General features: G+C 37.4%; 1 protein-coding gene across 4 annotated transcripts in view; it reads left to right on the forward strand.

The window, feature by feature from the left end:
- map2k4a (mitogen-activated protein kinase kinase 4a) overlaps positions 1-14,887 on the forward strand; it is a 135,308-nt gene that overhangs the window by 78,511 nt on the left and 41,910 nt on the right. For all 4 annotated transcript variants that reach the window (XM_048554942.2, XM_048554943.2, XM_048554944.2 and 1 more), the window contains 5 exons: positions 1,563-1,737; positions 7,032-7,151; positions 8,411-8,530; positions 11,223-11,274; positions 12,309-12,436. In XM_048554942.2, coding sequence (XP_048410899.1) covers positions 1,563-1,737; positions 7,032-7,151; positions 8,411-8,530; positions 11,223-11,274; positions 12,309-12,436 — 595 coding nt within the window. The remainder of the gene's footprint in view (positions 1-1,562; positions 1,738-7,031; positions 7,152-8,410; positions 8,531-11,222; positions 11,275-12,308; positions 12,437-14,887) is intronic.

The raw sequence follows: 14,887 nt of genomic DNA on the forward strand, positions 1-14,887 counted from the left end.
GCCATAGTTTGCATTTTTATTTGAGAGAACTAGATCAATGGCAGAAATATCCCAGACAATTTTAATATGTAACTTTGGTTTGGAATTGTTTAAAATGGTCTCAATTGTTATTGCATTTACTTAAAATAACTGGTAGTGATTAGAATTTAAGTAATTCTGTGCGCAGTGTGATAATGTTTCAGGTTGAATTTAGTTGTGTTTTTGGAGGTTGATTAATAGGTTTGATGTTGCCATTTGCAATGCTGAGAGCAAAATCTTGCATTATTTTTAACTTTTCCAATGGGTTTTTACGTTGCAGCAAAACAGGTGGTTTCAGCCTTAAAAATGGTAGATTCTGTCGACTCCTACAAGGCATTCCATTTGATACCTGTTGACAGAAAATTGAATAATGAAAGCGAATTACATTTTGTGGTTACAATTTGACCTTCGTTGGAAGGACTTTTTCATGTAATGTGCAAAGTACTGTATCATCAAACATGGTCTTTGTGACATTGTTTGAAGGACATGCAATTTCTAAAATTCTAACCGTTAAATAATCAATTATGTATATGAATGATGCTGGCACACTAATTGCTTATTTCGAGATTTAAAAAAAATGTGAACACAGTCCTCCATCTCGATGAGCTATTTATCAAATAGCATGTACATTCATACTCAGTTTTCATAACTCGGGTTGTATTTATAACTGCGGGTGGGAAGTGGAACATCAATGTGTGAATATTTAAATTTGTTCTTTCACAAAGAGATTACTTTGGGCAATGTGACAGAACTGATTCAAATCATGATTTTTGCGAATACTAATAGAATGCTGTCGACAATGCCAAAATGCACGTGTGAAATTCAAATTTGGTTGTATTGCAGTAGAAATCAGTTGACTGCTAAGTCTGTCTGCTTACCTAGACATTTAGAAATCGCCTCTCCATTAGACAAGTAAACGATAATGGCAGAGATAGTTGGACGATGATGGCAACTTCTTTTTACCAATATTGCTGAAAAGTTACATTTCAACCGATTTGAATTTTGTAATTATTCCCTCTGAAGTGTATTCCTAACTTAGAGTGCTCTCAAGCAATTACACTGAATGCCTCATGTATAAATGGGATAGGAAGCAACGCAAAATTTAAAAGTTTCAATTTTGAATTCTTAAGTCATCTCAAAGATTGCAGCCTGCATCCATCCCATTAGAAATGAGGGTGCAGTGTTTCTGCTGTTGAGAAGAGCACCTTTGGTTGACATCAAATCATAATGGCTGCTTAATGCAGTAGCCAACTCTGTTGGGGTGCCATTGATTAGAGGTAGCTGTAGACATCTGTCTGGGAAACTGAAATCTAAATGAGCTAGTATCTTCTGGACTAGTGGCAAAGATGTCGTATGTCTGTGACCCGGGTTTCTAACTGCTACCATGGCTGATCTTGGCAGGCAAATAGGGGAATATATCAAACTAATGCTTTAATAACTGCAATCACAGTTAAGATCACAAATACACTGTGATTTGGAGTGTAACTGTGATTTAAAATGCCGTTTTTCTAATTCTAATGGTCATTCTTAAAATCCTGTTACAGAGAAAGGCTGCGAACTCACAGCATTGAGTCTTCAGGGAAATTGAAAATCTCTCCAGAACAGTTGTATGACTTCACAGCAGATGATCTGAAGGACCTTGGGGAAATAGGACGTGGAGCCTATGGTTCTGTGAACAAAATGATCCACAACCCAAGTGGACAGGTTATGGCTGTGAAAGTAAGCAATTACAAAAACTGGTCACTAAGTTCTGTGCAAAAACTTTTTTTGACATGTATCTTAAAGATGAATAGGAACTTTAACTTGCAGCACAAGGCTATGACATGATTTTAGTTTCCATATTATTTTCATTTTATGGCTCTGGTGATTAGCAGTGCTATTTCTGGGCCATGAGTGTTAAATTTCCAGATTTTTCTCTGCTACAGCTAGTTTGTGAGTGCATGTTTCTGCTTTGTCCTAATCACTTAATATTTAGTTACATTCATTTCAGTATAGCATCTCTACTGCAGCAGCCTAACTTTGAAAGTTCCTACATTAATAATTATTGTCGTAATTCTGGTAGGTTTGACCATCTGCTAATTTAAGGGTGACATCTTGGATCTGCCTGCACAAGGACTGGGTTGAAACACCTTAAGCTCCTTTTGAATCTTGAAAGCCATTAAAATAAGCACATGCTTATCTAGGAAGATTACCCTTGATTTGGACCTTTTATGGTCATAGTGAAGAAGAGGCATTTAACATACTTTTAAAAATATCATTTGAGTTCTTGATTCTGTTCTTGAAATTTAGGAATGTAAGAACATAGCAACAGGAATAGACCATTCAGTCTCTCGATCCTGTACTACCAATCAGTGAGATCATTGCTGATCTGTACCTGCCCATCCCCTAATACCTTTTGCTTAACAAAACAAAATTCAACTAGTAAGGAACATAGTTTATTATGTTTACTGTTGAATCCATATGTAGGCTAATCCCAGTCCAGGATAGACTGTTCTGCAGACCATACTGAGTCCGCTTTTTTCCTGTATACATCCAGAAATGCTCTTACACCCAATGGATTTCTCACCACTCAGTGTCTGCTTTATTCTTGTTTTCAATTACCGTGGCAGACATGTTGTGGCACATGTCTGGAGCAGGTAGGACTTGAACACAGGCCTCCTGGCTCTGAGGTAAGGACATTACCACTGCATCACAAAAGCCTGTTCCTGGATTTACTTTGCTGAACAGATTGATTAAATAGAACATAGAACATTACAGCACAGTACAGGCCCTTCGGACCTCGATGTTGTGCTGACCTGTCATACCGATCTGGAGCCCATCTAACCTACACTCCTCCATGTACGTCCATATGCTTGTCCAGTGATGACTTAAATGTACTTAAGGTTGGCGAATCTACTACCGTTGCGGGCAAAGCGTTCCGTTCCCCTCCTACTGAATGAAGAAACTACCTCTGACATCTGTCCTATATCTTTCACCCCTCAATTTAAAGCTATGCCCCCTCATGCTCACCGTCACCATCCTAGGAAAAAGGATCTCCCTATCCACCCTATCTAGCCCTCTGATTATTTTATATGTCTCAATTAAGTCAGCTCTCAACCTTCTTCTCTCTAACGAAAACAGCTTCAAGTCCCTCAGCCTTTCCTCGTAAGACCTTCCCTCCATACCAGGCAACATCCTAGTAAATCTCCTCTGCACCCTTTCCAAAGCTTCCACATCCTTCTTATAATGCGGTGACCAGAGCTGTACACAATACTCCAAGTGCGGCCGCACCAGAGTTTTGTACAGCTGCAGCATAACCTCTTGGTTCCGGAACTCGATCCCTCTATTAATAAAAGCTACAACGCTGTATGCCGCCTTAACAGCCCTGTCAACCTGGGTGGCAACTTTCAAGGATCTGTGTACATGGACACCGAAATCTCTCTGCTCACCTACACTACCAAGAATCTTAACATTAGCCCGGTTACTCCTACCAAAGTGCATCACCTCACACGTGCAACCTACAGCATCCTTCGTCACTATCCACAACTCCACCGACCTTAGTGTCGTCTGCAAATTTACTAACCCATCCTTCTACACCCTCATCCAGGTCATTTATAAAAATGACAAACAGCAGTGGACCCAACACCGACCCTTGCGGTACACCACTCGTAACTGGTCTCCAGGATGGACATTTCCCATCAACTACCACCCTCTGTCTTCTTTCAGCAAGCCAATTTCCAATCCAAACTGCTATATCTCCCACAATCCCATTCCTTTGCATTTTGTACAATAGCCTACTGTGGGGAACCTTATCGAATGCCTTGCTGAAATCCATATACACCACATCAACCGGTTTACTCTCATCTACCTGTTTGGTCACCTTCTCAGAGAACTCAATAAGGCTTTTGAGGCACGACGTTCCCTTCACAAAACCATGCTGACTATCCCTAATCAATTTATTCTTTTCTAGATGATTATAAATCCCATCCCTTATAACCTTTTCCAACACTTTACCAACAACTGAGGTAAGGCTCACTGGTCTATAATTACCAGGGTTGTCTCTACTCCCCTTCTTGAACAGGGGAACCACATTTGCTATCCTCATGTAATGTTTATCTCTCACCTCTGGGACCTGAACCTGAACCTGAACCTGAACCTGGGTCTTTGGCCTCAGGGATGCTGTCAATGTGTCACGAGAACCCTTTTCTCGGTCTGGTTACTTTTTTGAATTGAAATCACAGCATTAAAACTCAGGTCTACAGACTGTCACTTGTGCCTTTTGGGCCAGTAGTCTAGCAATAGTGCCACTATGTCATCAAACCTTCTTCCTCCTCCTCCATCTCTCCCACCACCCCCCACCGCCCCCCGCCACCGGTTTTTTTTACTTTCTATCTAGATGTTATGGAAGTAGAAAGTTCAGTAAACATTTAAAAGAATGTTGCCAAGGTTGGAGTTTGAGCTATAGGGAGATGCTGAATTAGCTCGGGCTATTTTCCCTGAAGCGTCGGTGGCTGAGAGGTGATCTTAGAGGTTTACAAAATCATGAGGGGCATGGATAGGGTGAATAGACAAGGTCTTTACCTGGGTTTGGGGAGTCCAAAGTAGAGGGCATAGGTTTAAGATGAGAGAGGAAAGGTATAAAAGGGACCCAAGGGGCAACTTTTTCGTGCAGAGGTTGATGCAAGTATCGAATGAACTGCTGGAGGAACTGGTTTAGGCTGGTACAATTACAATATTTAAAAGGCATCTGGATGGTTATATGAATAAGAAGGGTTTCGAGGAATATTGGCCAAATGCTGGCAAATTGGACTAGTTTTATATAGGATATCTGGTCGGCATGGACATGTTGGACCAAAGGGTCTGTTTCCATGCTGTATGTCTCTGACATTGACTGTAAGTATTAGCACACCAATTGAGCAGCTTTCCTACCACCAAAATCACGACTTCTGATTTTTTTTTTGGTTTTTCTCCTTTGTTAAACATGAACCACTACCAATAAAACACTTCAGTAACCAATGAAATCTTTACCAGCAAGGCCCATTATTGGCACTGAAACATCAAAAGTGAAGTGGGATGGTGCAGGGAGAGCAGGAAGGAGCTAAATCAAAATGAACTTGGGGGGAATTGAATCTGCTTTGTTTTCTTTTGTTTTTTTTCAATCAACTTGTTCAGAAATGTTATGATACACACTTCTGGAGCAGGTGGGACTTGAAGCCTGGCGCCTGGGTTAATGGTGCAGAGGTGTGGATGGTAACATTGCACCACGAGAACCTGTTCCTGACCAATGTCACTGGAGTCATTTTTAAAAAATTTTGTTTTCTTCCCCCACTTAATCAACTTGTTCAAAATATCATGACACATCTCTGAAGCAGGTGAAACCTGAGCCTCGGTCTCTAGTTTGAGAGGGAGGGATGCTACCAGTTTGCAACAAGAGCCCTCTCGGGGCTGATTTTTTTTTTTAAAAATGTATTTAAACTGTTTTTATAATCATTATTCAAAAATATTATTATGCACTGTTAAGCAGGTGGAACTTGAACCTGAACATCGTGGCTCAGAGATAGGGACACTACCAGTGCACTTTTTTAATTAAAAGAAATGATTTATTATTTGTATGCTTATTAAGCACGCTGTCTTGTAACACATGCCAATTTGTATTTCGTGCCGTTTTCATCGTTCAAGACATACTTGTACCACTAGGTTTTGCAGGCTGAGGGTAAAATTATTTGGATCTGCTAAAACTAGTAGATGGAGACAAGTCTTGTCTCACCCTAATTCATCCGGCATATCTAAACATGCATGTTTCTCCATGTCCTTAGTTTAACTTTCCCTTAAGGCATCTATTATTCACCTCAATCAATCCATGTGGTAACATGAATTAGATTCTTTCCAATCTGAGTAAAGAGTCTTTTGCTGGATTTATTAGCAACTATCAATTCAAGATTTAGCAAGTTTCTCATAGTACTTTTTCAGAGTCCTTAAGGTTACAAAGGAATCTTGATCAATTAGGCCAGTATGCTGAAGAGTGGTAGATGGTATTAAATGTGGGTAAATGCAAGATATTGCATTTTGGTAAAACAAACAAGGGCAGGACTTGTATAGTCAATGTTAGGGCCCTGGTCAGTTTGGTTGAACAGAAACCTCGGGGTTCAGGGACACAGTTCTTTTTGGAAGTTGTGTTACAGGTGAGCAGGGCGAGTAAGAAGACTTTTGGTATGCTTGCCTTCATGTCTCAGACCATACAGTTTGGAGTTGGCCTGTCATGATGTTGTACAGGACTTTGGTCGGGTCACTTTTGGAGAACTGTGTATTGTTCTGGTTGCCCTGCTATAGGAAAGATTATTATTAGATTGGAGAGGGCTAAGAAAAGATTTGCCAGGATGTTGCTGGGACTGGAAGGTGAGGTGCATGGGTAGGCTGGGACTTTTCTCATGCGAGCACTTTTCCTTCGTGTTTAGAGGTAGGACAAATGGTGTGAACTGGCTTGTTTTTGAACACATGTAGAAGTTTTGTTTTAAGATGTTCAGGAGATATTTGTGTTATACTACCCAAATAGGTGAAACCGTAAATGCTGTTTCATCTGTTTAGCTCAAATTTATTTTTCATTGACTACCTTGCTTCTGAAACAGTGAAGGAGAATGTTACTTCAAAGGATATTTAAGTCAGCCTATAACAATTTTCCAATTGAGCAAGATCAACAACTGTGCTTTTTAGGCACAGGTTATACATTATTTTGAAATAGCTGAATTGAATGCAAAAATTAATGCATTTAATGTTTACCATTTTTGTGTATTAATTTTAGGATGAATAAAATTCTATATGTTCGAAACATCAGTATGAGTTGGTGGTAAAGTTTGGAAAAGTATTGCAAGTATTGATTTTTCTCACTAAACTTAATTCTAGCCGAACAATATGAATTTAAATGATAGAAACTAAAGTCCATCATGTTCAATTTTATTGTGAGCAAAACGCATTTGGAAACTGCTTAAAAAATAAGTAACAAAACTCTTGTAATGTATAATATTGTCATCTTTCAGCGAATTCGATCAACGGTCGATGAAAAGGAACAAAAACAGCTTTTGATGGATCTAGATGTTGTAATGAGGAGTAGTGATTGTCCATATATTGTTCAATTTTATGGAGCGCTCTTCAGAGAGGTGAGATAAATGAACAAGTTACTTCACCAACTTAAACCTACAAAGTGTGAGTCTATCCATCAGTTCTCAGGTATATGTGGTCCAATTTAATTAACGTTCAAGCTGAATTTCAAGTACAGTAAATGCAAAGACTGTATAGAATGTCGTTTATAACCTGTTTAGAGTCATGACAGATTAAAGTTTTAAACAAAAAAGGAGCGTTCAATGTGATTAATTGTCCTCCTATTTTATGCCTGAATTGCAAGCCAATAAAAAGAATGTTTCAAATCTATCCGCCTCTTGAAAAGGAGAAGATCAAGTTCATACTTCTCATAAGATCTATTAGATATGTGACATTAGCGCATTGAAGCAGGTTCAGGGGGAGAAAAGGTGGGGGTTTGGGGGTTCAAGGTTAAGTTGGAATACATGAATATTTCAGTGCAATTACAAGGGTGTGAAAATAACACGACGGATTCTAAGTGATGTGACGGTCTCCTGATGCAAAATATCTCGATATAGAAATCATACTAATTTATTTTTAAGATTAAAATTTACATAAGTACAGTATAAGCATTACATTAAACAGGTATCGGAATCCTAACCGTTTGAAAACCTGGCTACTTATTGTAAACCTGCATCTGTACAATACTTATTTCCACGCATTGGTTGTTTTGCAGCTGAAATTGGTTCCAAAATGATTTGTTTTAAGTTTCAAAAGTTTGCAGGTTGAATGTACATTTCTTAGTTGTAAAGAGGCAGGGAGGGGAGATTGCCAGCGTTCAGCTGCTCTCCTAACAATAAATCTGCATTTAAGCATGACTGAACAGTATTCCTTTCTCTCCAGTTTGAGAGCAATATGAAATAAGCAGTGGGCAATAGAATGGAGAACTAATTCACCAACCAGTGCTGCAAGACTGTTTATGTGAAAATCATTGTAATTCATGTACGTGAGCCAGGTTCTTAAAAAATGTTAGACCAGTCAATGTTGAACTTCAATTATTTGACTATTCTAATTGCTTCTGCTAGTAATATTAACAAACTCAAGACTTTCACCCCAGTTCATGAAGTAGCAGGCCTAGACACACACTGCCATATTCAATTTCTTCCTTAAGAGGCTGCTATGTTATACTCAAGTTTCGGCATGTGTTTGACGAGTTTAATATCCTGCAGTTCTGTGGTAATGTTTTGTATCTCTTTCATGAATTTAAAAAAAAAGACTAGTCTTGTGCCCAAAATAGCATTTGTATCTTAACATTGATTCTTAATTCTGTTTTCATCAGGGTGATTGTTGGATATGCATGGAGCTCATGTCTACCTCGTTTGACAAATTCTATAAATATGTATACGGTGCATTAGATGATGTTATCCCAGAAGAGATCTTAGGCAAAATCACATTAGCTGTAAGTAACTTGCTGCGTGTTTTAATACAGGTTACGAAAGGAGTAATTTTAAATGTGTAGTCAGTGTTCCATAATGAATTATAACATGACTACAACAATTTATAGGAAACTAATTTCACTGCTTATTGGGTATCTGTCTAACTCTTAGTTTTCTGGAAAATAGTCTGCCTCTGAGCTTTGCAGTGGACCAAGGGTACTAAAATGTTCATAACATCTTTCAACTGTAATTGTGAACTAAACCAAAAAAACTTACATGTATTTCCATAGACTTAATTAAATAGCAAACTCATCCACTTTCCAAGTGATATCATGCTCAGTTATTATCTGATTAGGCCTGAGGCAGTCCAACTTGCTTGCACTAACTTTTTTTTCTTCATTCTGTCATGGAATTTGGTGTTGCAGTTTTGCCTATCCTAATTGCCCTTGTAACTGAGTGACTTCCTAAGCCATTTCAAAGAGTTTTTGAGAGTCCTCTAAATTGCTGCGAGACCTAGTAGATGCAGAGTTGCTTCCTTGAAGAACTTCATTAATGAAAAAGATTTTTAAGATAAAAATAGATTCCTTGGCATTGTTTCTGTTCCTGGGTTTTGGGTCCCGATCTTTATTAATAAAATTCAATTTTCACCAGTTGCTATAGTGGGATTTAAATCCATTTCCCCACAATGTATCTGGTCCTCTAGATTGCTAGTCCAGTGACATAATCACTACGCTACTATCTTCTGCCAGCACTAGTGAAATTGCTGTGCAAATTTTGATCCATTTCTACATGAAATTGTTAAATGAAAGTGTTACATCTTTTCAAGCCTGTCTTAGGAAGAGTTTTTAAGACTGCCTTTAAGTGTGGCATTTGTTAGACCAAAATGTGAGTATCCAGTTGATCCTTCGATTCACTATTCAGATTTATGGTTCAAAAATGTAATACCTTCAACATGAGGAATAGTATGATAGGATTACTTGATTATCAGATTCTCCATGCTACTTTGTTTACACACAGTTTTAGTACAAAAGCTTTTACTGCTCATTGAGTAACTTTATTTTGCTGAAGTTAGGTATCTGACTTTAGTTCAGCGTTATAGAGCTTGCCCTATATTTATGCGGAGGTTAAAAATTTTCATCATTGTCACGTTCTTGGTGAGATTTTTCCATATATTCACTTACGTATGAGATGAATATTTTTGACTAAAATTCATTTCCATGTTTTTAATTCATGCCATCTCATTTGCAAATGATGCATTTTATTGATAAGCTGTATTATGTCAACATCATAAAGTATTTTACTATAGTTAAGTAATATATGCTTATATTCAATCTTACACAAAATATATATCATTTGAAAGACTGGGAAATTTGAAGCTATTTTGAAACATGATGCAACAAATAAATTACTTTTTCATCAATAGCTATGGTGAGTTTCCAGTTAAGTATTAATGCTCTGGTGGTCATACTGATTTGTGTAATTTAGAGAATGCTTAATTGTCTTTTCCAAAAAAAGTTAGGTGTTTTAAGGAAGGTAATGTGATTTTTAAAATACTTCTAAAGACACTCTAGAAAAACATAAATTGCTTATTTTGACATAATGGCTTTGTTGAAACCAGTTGAAAATTGAATCCTTTGCCTCCATCTTTAATGTTCCAATCGACCCGGGAGTGTTCAAGTTCATATTCATTGCAGCTGAATTTTTCAACCTGAATATACAATGAAATCACAATGCTTCAAATGTAGATATCCAAAAACCCCCAATTGTGGCAAAGTGGTCAGCCATTCCTGCCAGTAGAATAGGAAATTTAATAAGGATGCCAGCAATGGGTTGAAGGTCTTGAGAGGTAACCCACATAACCAAACATTTATGCTTATCATATAACTTTGCCAACCAATCATGATGGAGTTAGGTCATAATGTAGCACAAAATCCAGGCAAACCAGCAGCAATGGCTGTAAGTGGCCTTGCCCACGTCACCAAGAGACATGTTTAGCACTTAAAGATATCAGCTGTTTAATATTTAATATTTAAATGTAAAATTGGAACATGTCACTTGCCATGGTTGCAGTAACGTGGATGGTACCAACTAGTTGCCACTTCTTCCGATGTGAAAGCCTAAGAAGCCATTTTCCTTTGTGAATGTCAGAACACTGACAATGCAGGCGCTACTCTGGATGACCATTTTTGAGGCACGAATCATGGAAGTGAGCAAATATATCTACAAACAAAAAGGAAGATTCTTACCATGATGACCTTGAAGAATTGGAAGAATACCTGCCTGCACACGTGTCTCATTCTCTCGCTGAAGTTGCAAGGTCACAGAGATGTTCCATGATTTTGCAGTACAGTATGATATTATGGAAAATATGTTGGGTTGTATTGATGACGTGGTGATCTCATCCAAAGAAAGTACTCCAAGCACACACACATTCCTGCACTTTTCGAGCACTAATGTAATCTTTTTCAATGCCTTTTTCTTTGCAAGGTCAGGCTGTTGGGTGTGAACAAATTGAAACTTAATATTTTTCACAATTATTGCATCTCTGTTTTCGGTTTTTTTTAAAACACCGTTTATTGGCAAATCAAATTACTTGTGGGCTTTCTCCACTATCTTGAAGTTCTGCCTCATGAATTTGTATGTCCAGTGATTTGATTTACTGGAGTTCCTCTAACTGGTTTGCATAAGGCTAACATTGTAACTATTCTTTTCCAGACTGTGAAAGCACTTAACTACTTAAAAGAAAACTTGAAAATAATTCACCGAGGTAAGAGTCCTAGTGTTTTAAGGAAAATAAATATTTCCATATCGAAATTTAGTTATTTTTTCAGCAATTATCAAAGCATGCAAACGTGATATGTTACACCATGGAAGGATTTGACATGTCTTTTTATTGTCTTTTTAGGTGGTAAATAGTGGAACCAGTGCATAAATTAACTACTGTTCCGATAAATAGAAATAAATTAATTTCACCAAACATTAATTACTAAAATTTGGACTTGTCATCAACAAACAAAACAAATTGTTTTTTTAAAAATTGTCTTAGAGCTGGAGAGGATTGATTGGTGTCAGACCAGATCTACCATTCAATGTAGACAAAGTGGACTGCAGCTGTGCATTCTGGCCCATATACTGATTATGTAACAATGACAAACATACAAGATTCCTAATACATCTATCATTCCAATCATTTCTGGAAGCAGTTGGAACAGTCTAGTTAAGGCAACTTTAACAGCTCCAACAAAAATAGCTCTTGCAAAAATGCATATACTTTGAAATGATGAGTATGTTGGAAAAAGTGGAAATTTTAAGGATGTTGTGCTAATATTTATTGATGAATGTCTCTTCTGCCTTGTTGCCCACTGGAGTCTGTGAACTCAATCTCCAATGTGCATGAGTTGATGATTTAAATCAAAATATTTACCAAGTTAGCAGAAAGAGAAAAAGTTCTAATTGAGTAGTCATGAGATTAGATAATTTAGCACAGTGCATGGATTCAAAATGACTGATTTATATATATGCCTGTAATATGTCAGATTATAAATTTTATCTGCAGAACTTTTATAGGATATCACATTTAATCAACCACTTATGAACTTTGTATTGCTATTAAAAGCGTGTTAGATAATATTTGTTGCCCTCATCAGCTGCGTCTTTGAATAATTGACTTTTTTTCTGTTTTCTTCATTCTTGCCAAGAAAGATTTTAATCCCTATCATTTTTTATACAAAGTCTGATGTTCTTTGTAAAAGATATTGATCTTATTGCATTATATCCAATGACTTGTTTTAAATTTTACAGATATCAAACCTTCCAATATTCTTATGGACAGGAATGACAATATTAAACTCTGTGATTTTGGTATTAGTGGACAACTAGTAGACTCTATTGCCAAAACAAGAGATGCAGGATGTCGACCATACATGGCAGTAAGGCAAAATAGTATTTATTTCTCAGTTGAATTAAATATCAGTCTGGTGACCCTTAAACTGTAGGATGTGTGTATATATTTTGTTTTCATTTAAACTGTACTACAAATGAAGCTCCTGTAATTAAAAGACTAATCTTTAAAATGACACATACAGCGATGCCTTCATAACTTCTAAACCTAACTCCAGTGTTTCAGTGAGTTTCTAATTGTGGAATGTAATTTTTAATAACAATTATGTAGTAATATGGACTTAATAGAGAAGATTTACAGGAATGTCCATGGAGGATTTACTGAATGTTTACACTAGCTCCTAACACTAAGAAATGTGCTTTTGTACCTCGAAAATAAGAATGACAGCTTTGTTCTAGCAAGGCGATTCATTGCCTGACTTGAACATAAACTGTTTCTTACTAAACAAATGTTCTTGCCAGAAAATTGGACAGTACTATGCTTTAGCTAGAGATAATAGGAACTGCAGATGCTGAAGAATCTGAGATAACAAGGTGTAGAGCTGGATGAACACAGCAGGCCAAGCAGCATGAGAGGAGCAGGAAAGCTGAAGTTTCAGGTCCAGACCCTTCTTCAGAAATGGGGGAGGGGATTCTGAAATAAATAGGGGGAGAGGGGCATGCGGATGGAAGCTGGGTAAAGGAGAAGATAGGTGGGGGGAGACAGACAGGTCAAAGAGGGCAAGGGTGAGCCAGTGAAGGAACATTCACCTTTTACTGTCTGTTATTGGTATAAGAAAACAGCAAAAATATGCAAATGGCAACAGAACCATTATCAGCCCGTGCTGTCTGAACAAATAGTGACATTAATTATGATCAGACATTTCTAATGCAAATCCTGTGTATTTTGGAAATGAGAGCTGAGATTTTCATAAGGGAAATCGTCCGTCTGCTCCAAACCTCTTCCAATGCTTTGGGCACCTACGTTGCATTTACCTGTCATCTTCCTTCTTCTTCTTTCTCTTTGGCACCTACCTAACAATTGCTTCTCCCTGAAAACTTTCTTACTCACCAACCTCGTCCATGCAAATTATGTCGCAAGTTAATTGTATAGAGACGTTGGTTCACTCATTATTAATTTTTAAACTAGTTTAAACTTATAATGGAAGTTTTTATACATTTCTGCTGACTTTAAGTAAAATAGTTTAATTTACTTTTATATGATTGCTGCTGCTCACACTTCTACTTTAAATTGTGTTTTTAGCTAATAATTTACTTCCTGGATGCACAAACCATCACAAAGGATTCTGTAGCTGATCATAAAGTCCCAGTCATCAGTGAAGATATTGTGCAAACACTCTGTTATTACACTGAAACCACAAAATACCACAAATGCATCTTTTTATGTAAAAAAAATTAATTTGCAGTGCTTGCTTTTGTTACCCATGGTATCCATGAGAGTTTGATGCGAAGTTGCCAGTTGTGTAACGTGAGAGGGAAATGGAAGAGTCAACTATGTTGGCACAGGACAGGAAACACAAGCCGGGCCTGATAGAGACAGCAGATTTTTCTTCCTTCAATGTATGTATTTATTAAAAACCAACAGCTGCAAGGTTACTTGATATCAGTTTGCTATTATATCTTGTATTTTATTTAATATTTTAGAAACCTCAATTTAAATATAATGGCAGCTATCTCATTTGTCGCACATTACCTCGTGAAACAATGCTGCGCGAAATCCACTTGTTTTGGGAGTATTGCACTTTGATCATATTTTTCATGATCAATATGAAGTTTTCTGTTCGTTTTACTTCTAATTCCTCTAAACTTACTTACAAGCACGATGAGTTATTACATTTTTTGTGCTATGAACTTCCCACCTTTTACCCTGTGTAAGGGATGCATCTACATACAGAACGAAGGTCAGCCCAAAAACCGATTCATATCTCCCTGGTTTTCCTCTTTGTCCCCAAAAGGTGGGAGCCAATTTGGCCTGAATTCTCCAGCATCTGCAGTTCCCATTGTCTCTGGACTGCAGTTCTGTCTTGATAGCCATGTATAGTTTTCAATAAAGTAGTGTTGTTTGGTGCTTTGTTCACTTTCAGCTGAAGTGTTAAACCAATGCCAGGTCTAGCAGAAGTTAAAAGTTCCTGTGACCCTGTCTGGATGGAAAACCGAAAGTAGTGTTCCTAGCATCCTGATTGATATTTTTGCCTTTGTCACCAAGATCAGATTATCTAGACATTATCGCATAGCTGATAGAGCTTGCTGAATGCTAGTTGAGTGCTGCAGTTCCTGTATTTCAGTATTTTGTTGGCTGTGAATCACTATAGGATACTGTGATGGCATGAAAACATTAAATGGAAGTAAGTTGCCCTATCCTTTAATATCAATGTTATGTGTTAAACCTTGTGTATAACACACAGACCCTACAATGGTTGCAAAAAGTTCCATATTCTTTCTTCACAGTTTTCTTGATTCTCTCAAATAAAATTCAGCAA

The sequence above is a fragment of the Stegostoma tigrinum genome, chromosome 22 (assembly GCF_030684315.1).
Source record: "Stegostoma tigrinum isolate sSteTig4 chromosome 22, sSteTig4.hap1, whole genome shotgun sequence".
NCBI lineage: Eukaryota > Metazoa > Chordata > Chondrichthyes > Orectolobiformes > Stegostomatidae > Stegostoma > Stegostoma tigrinum.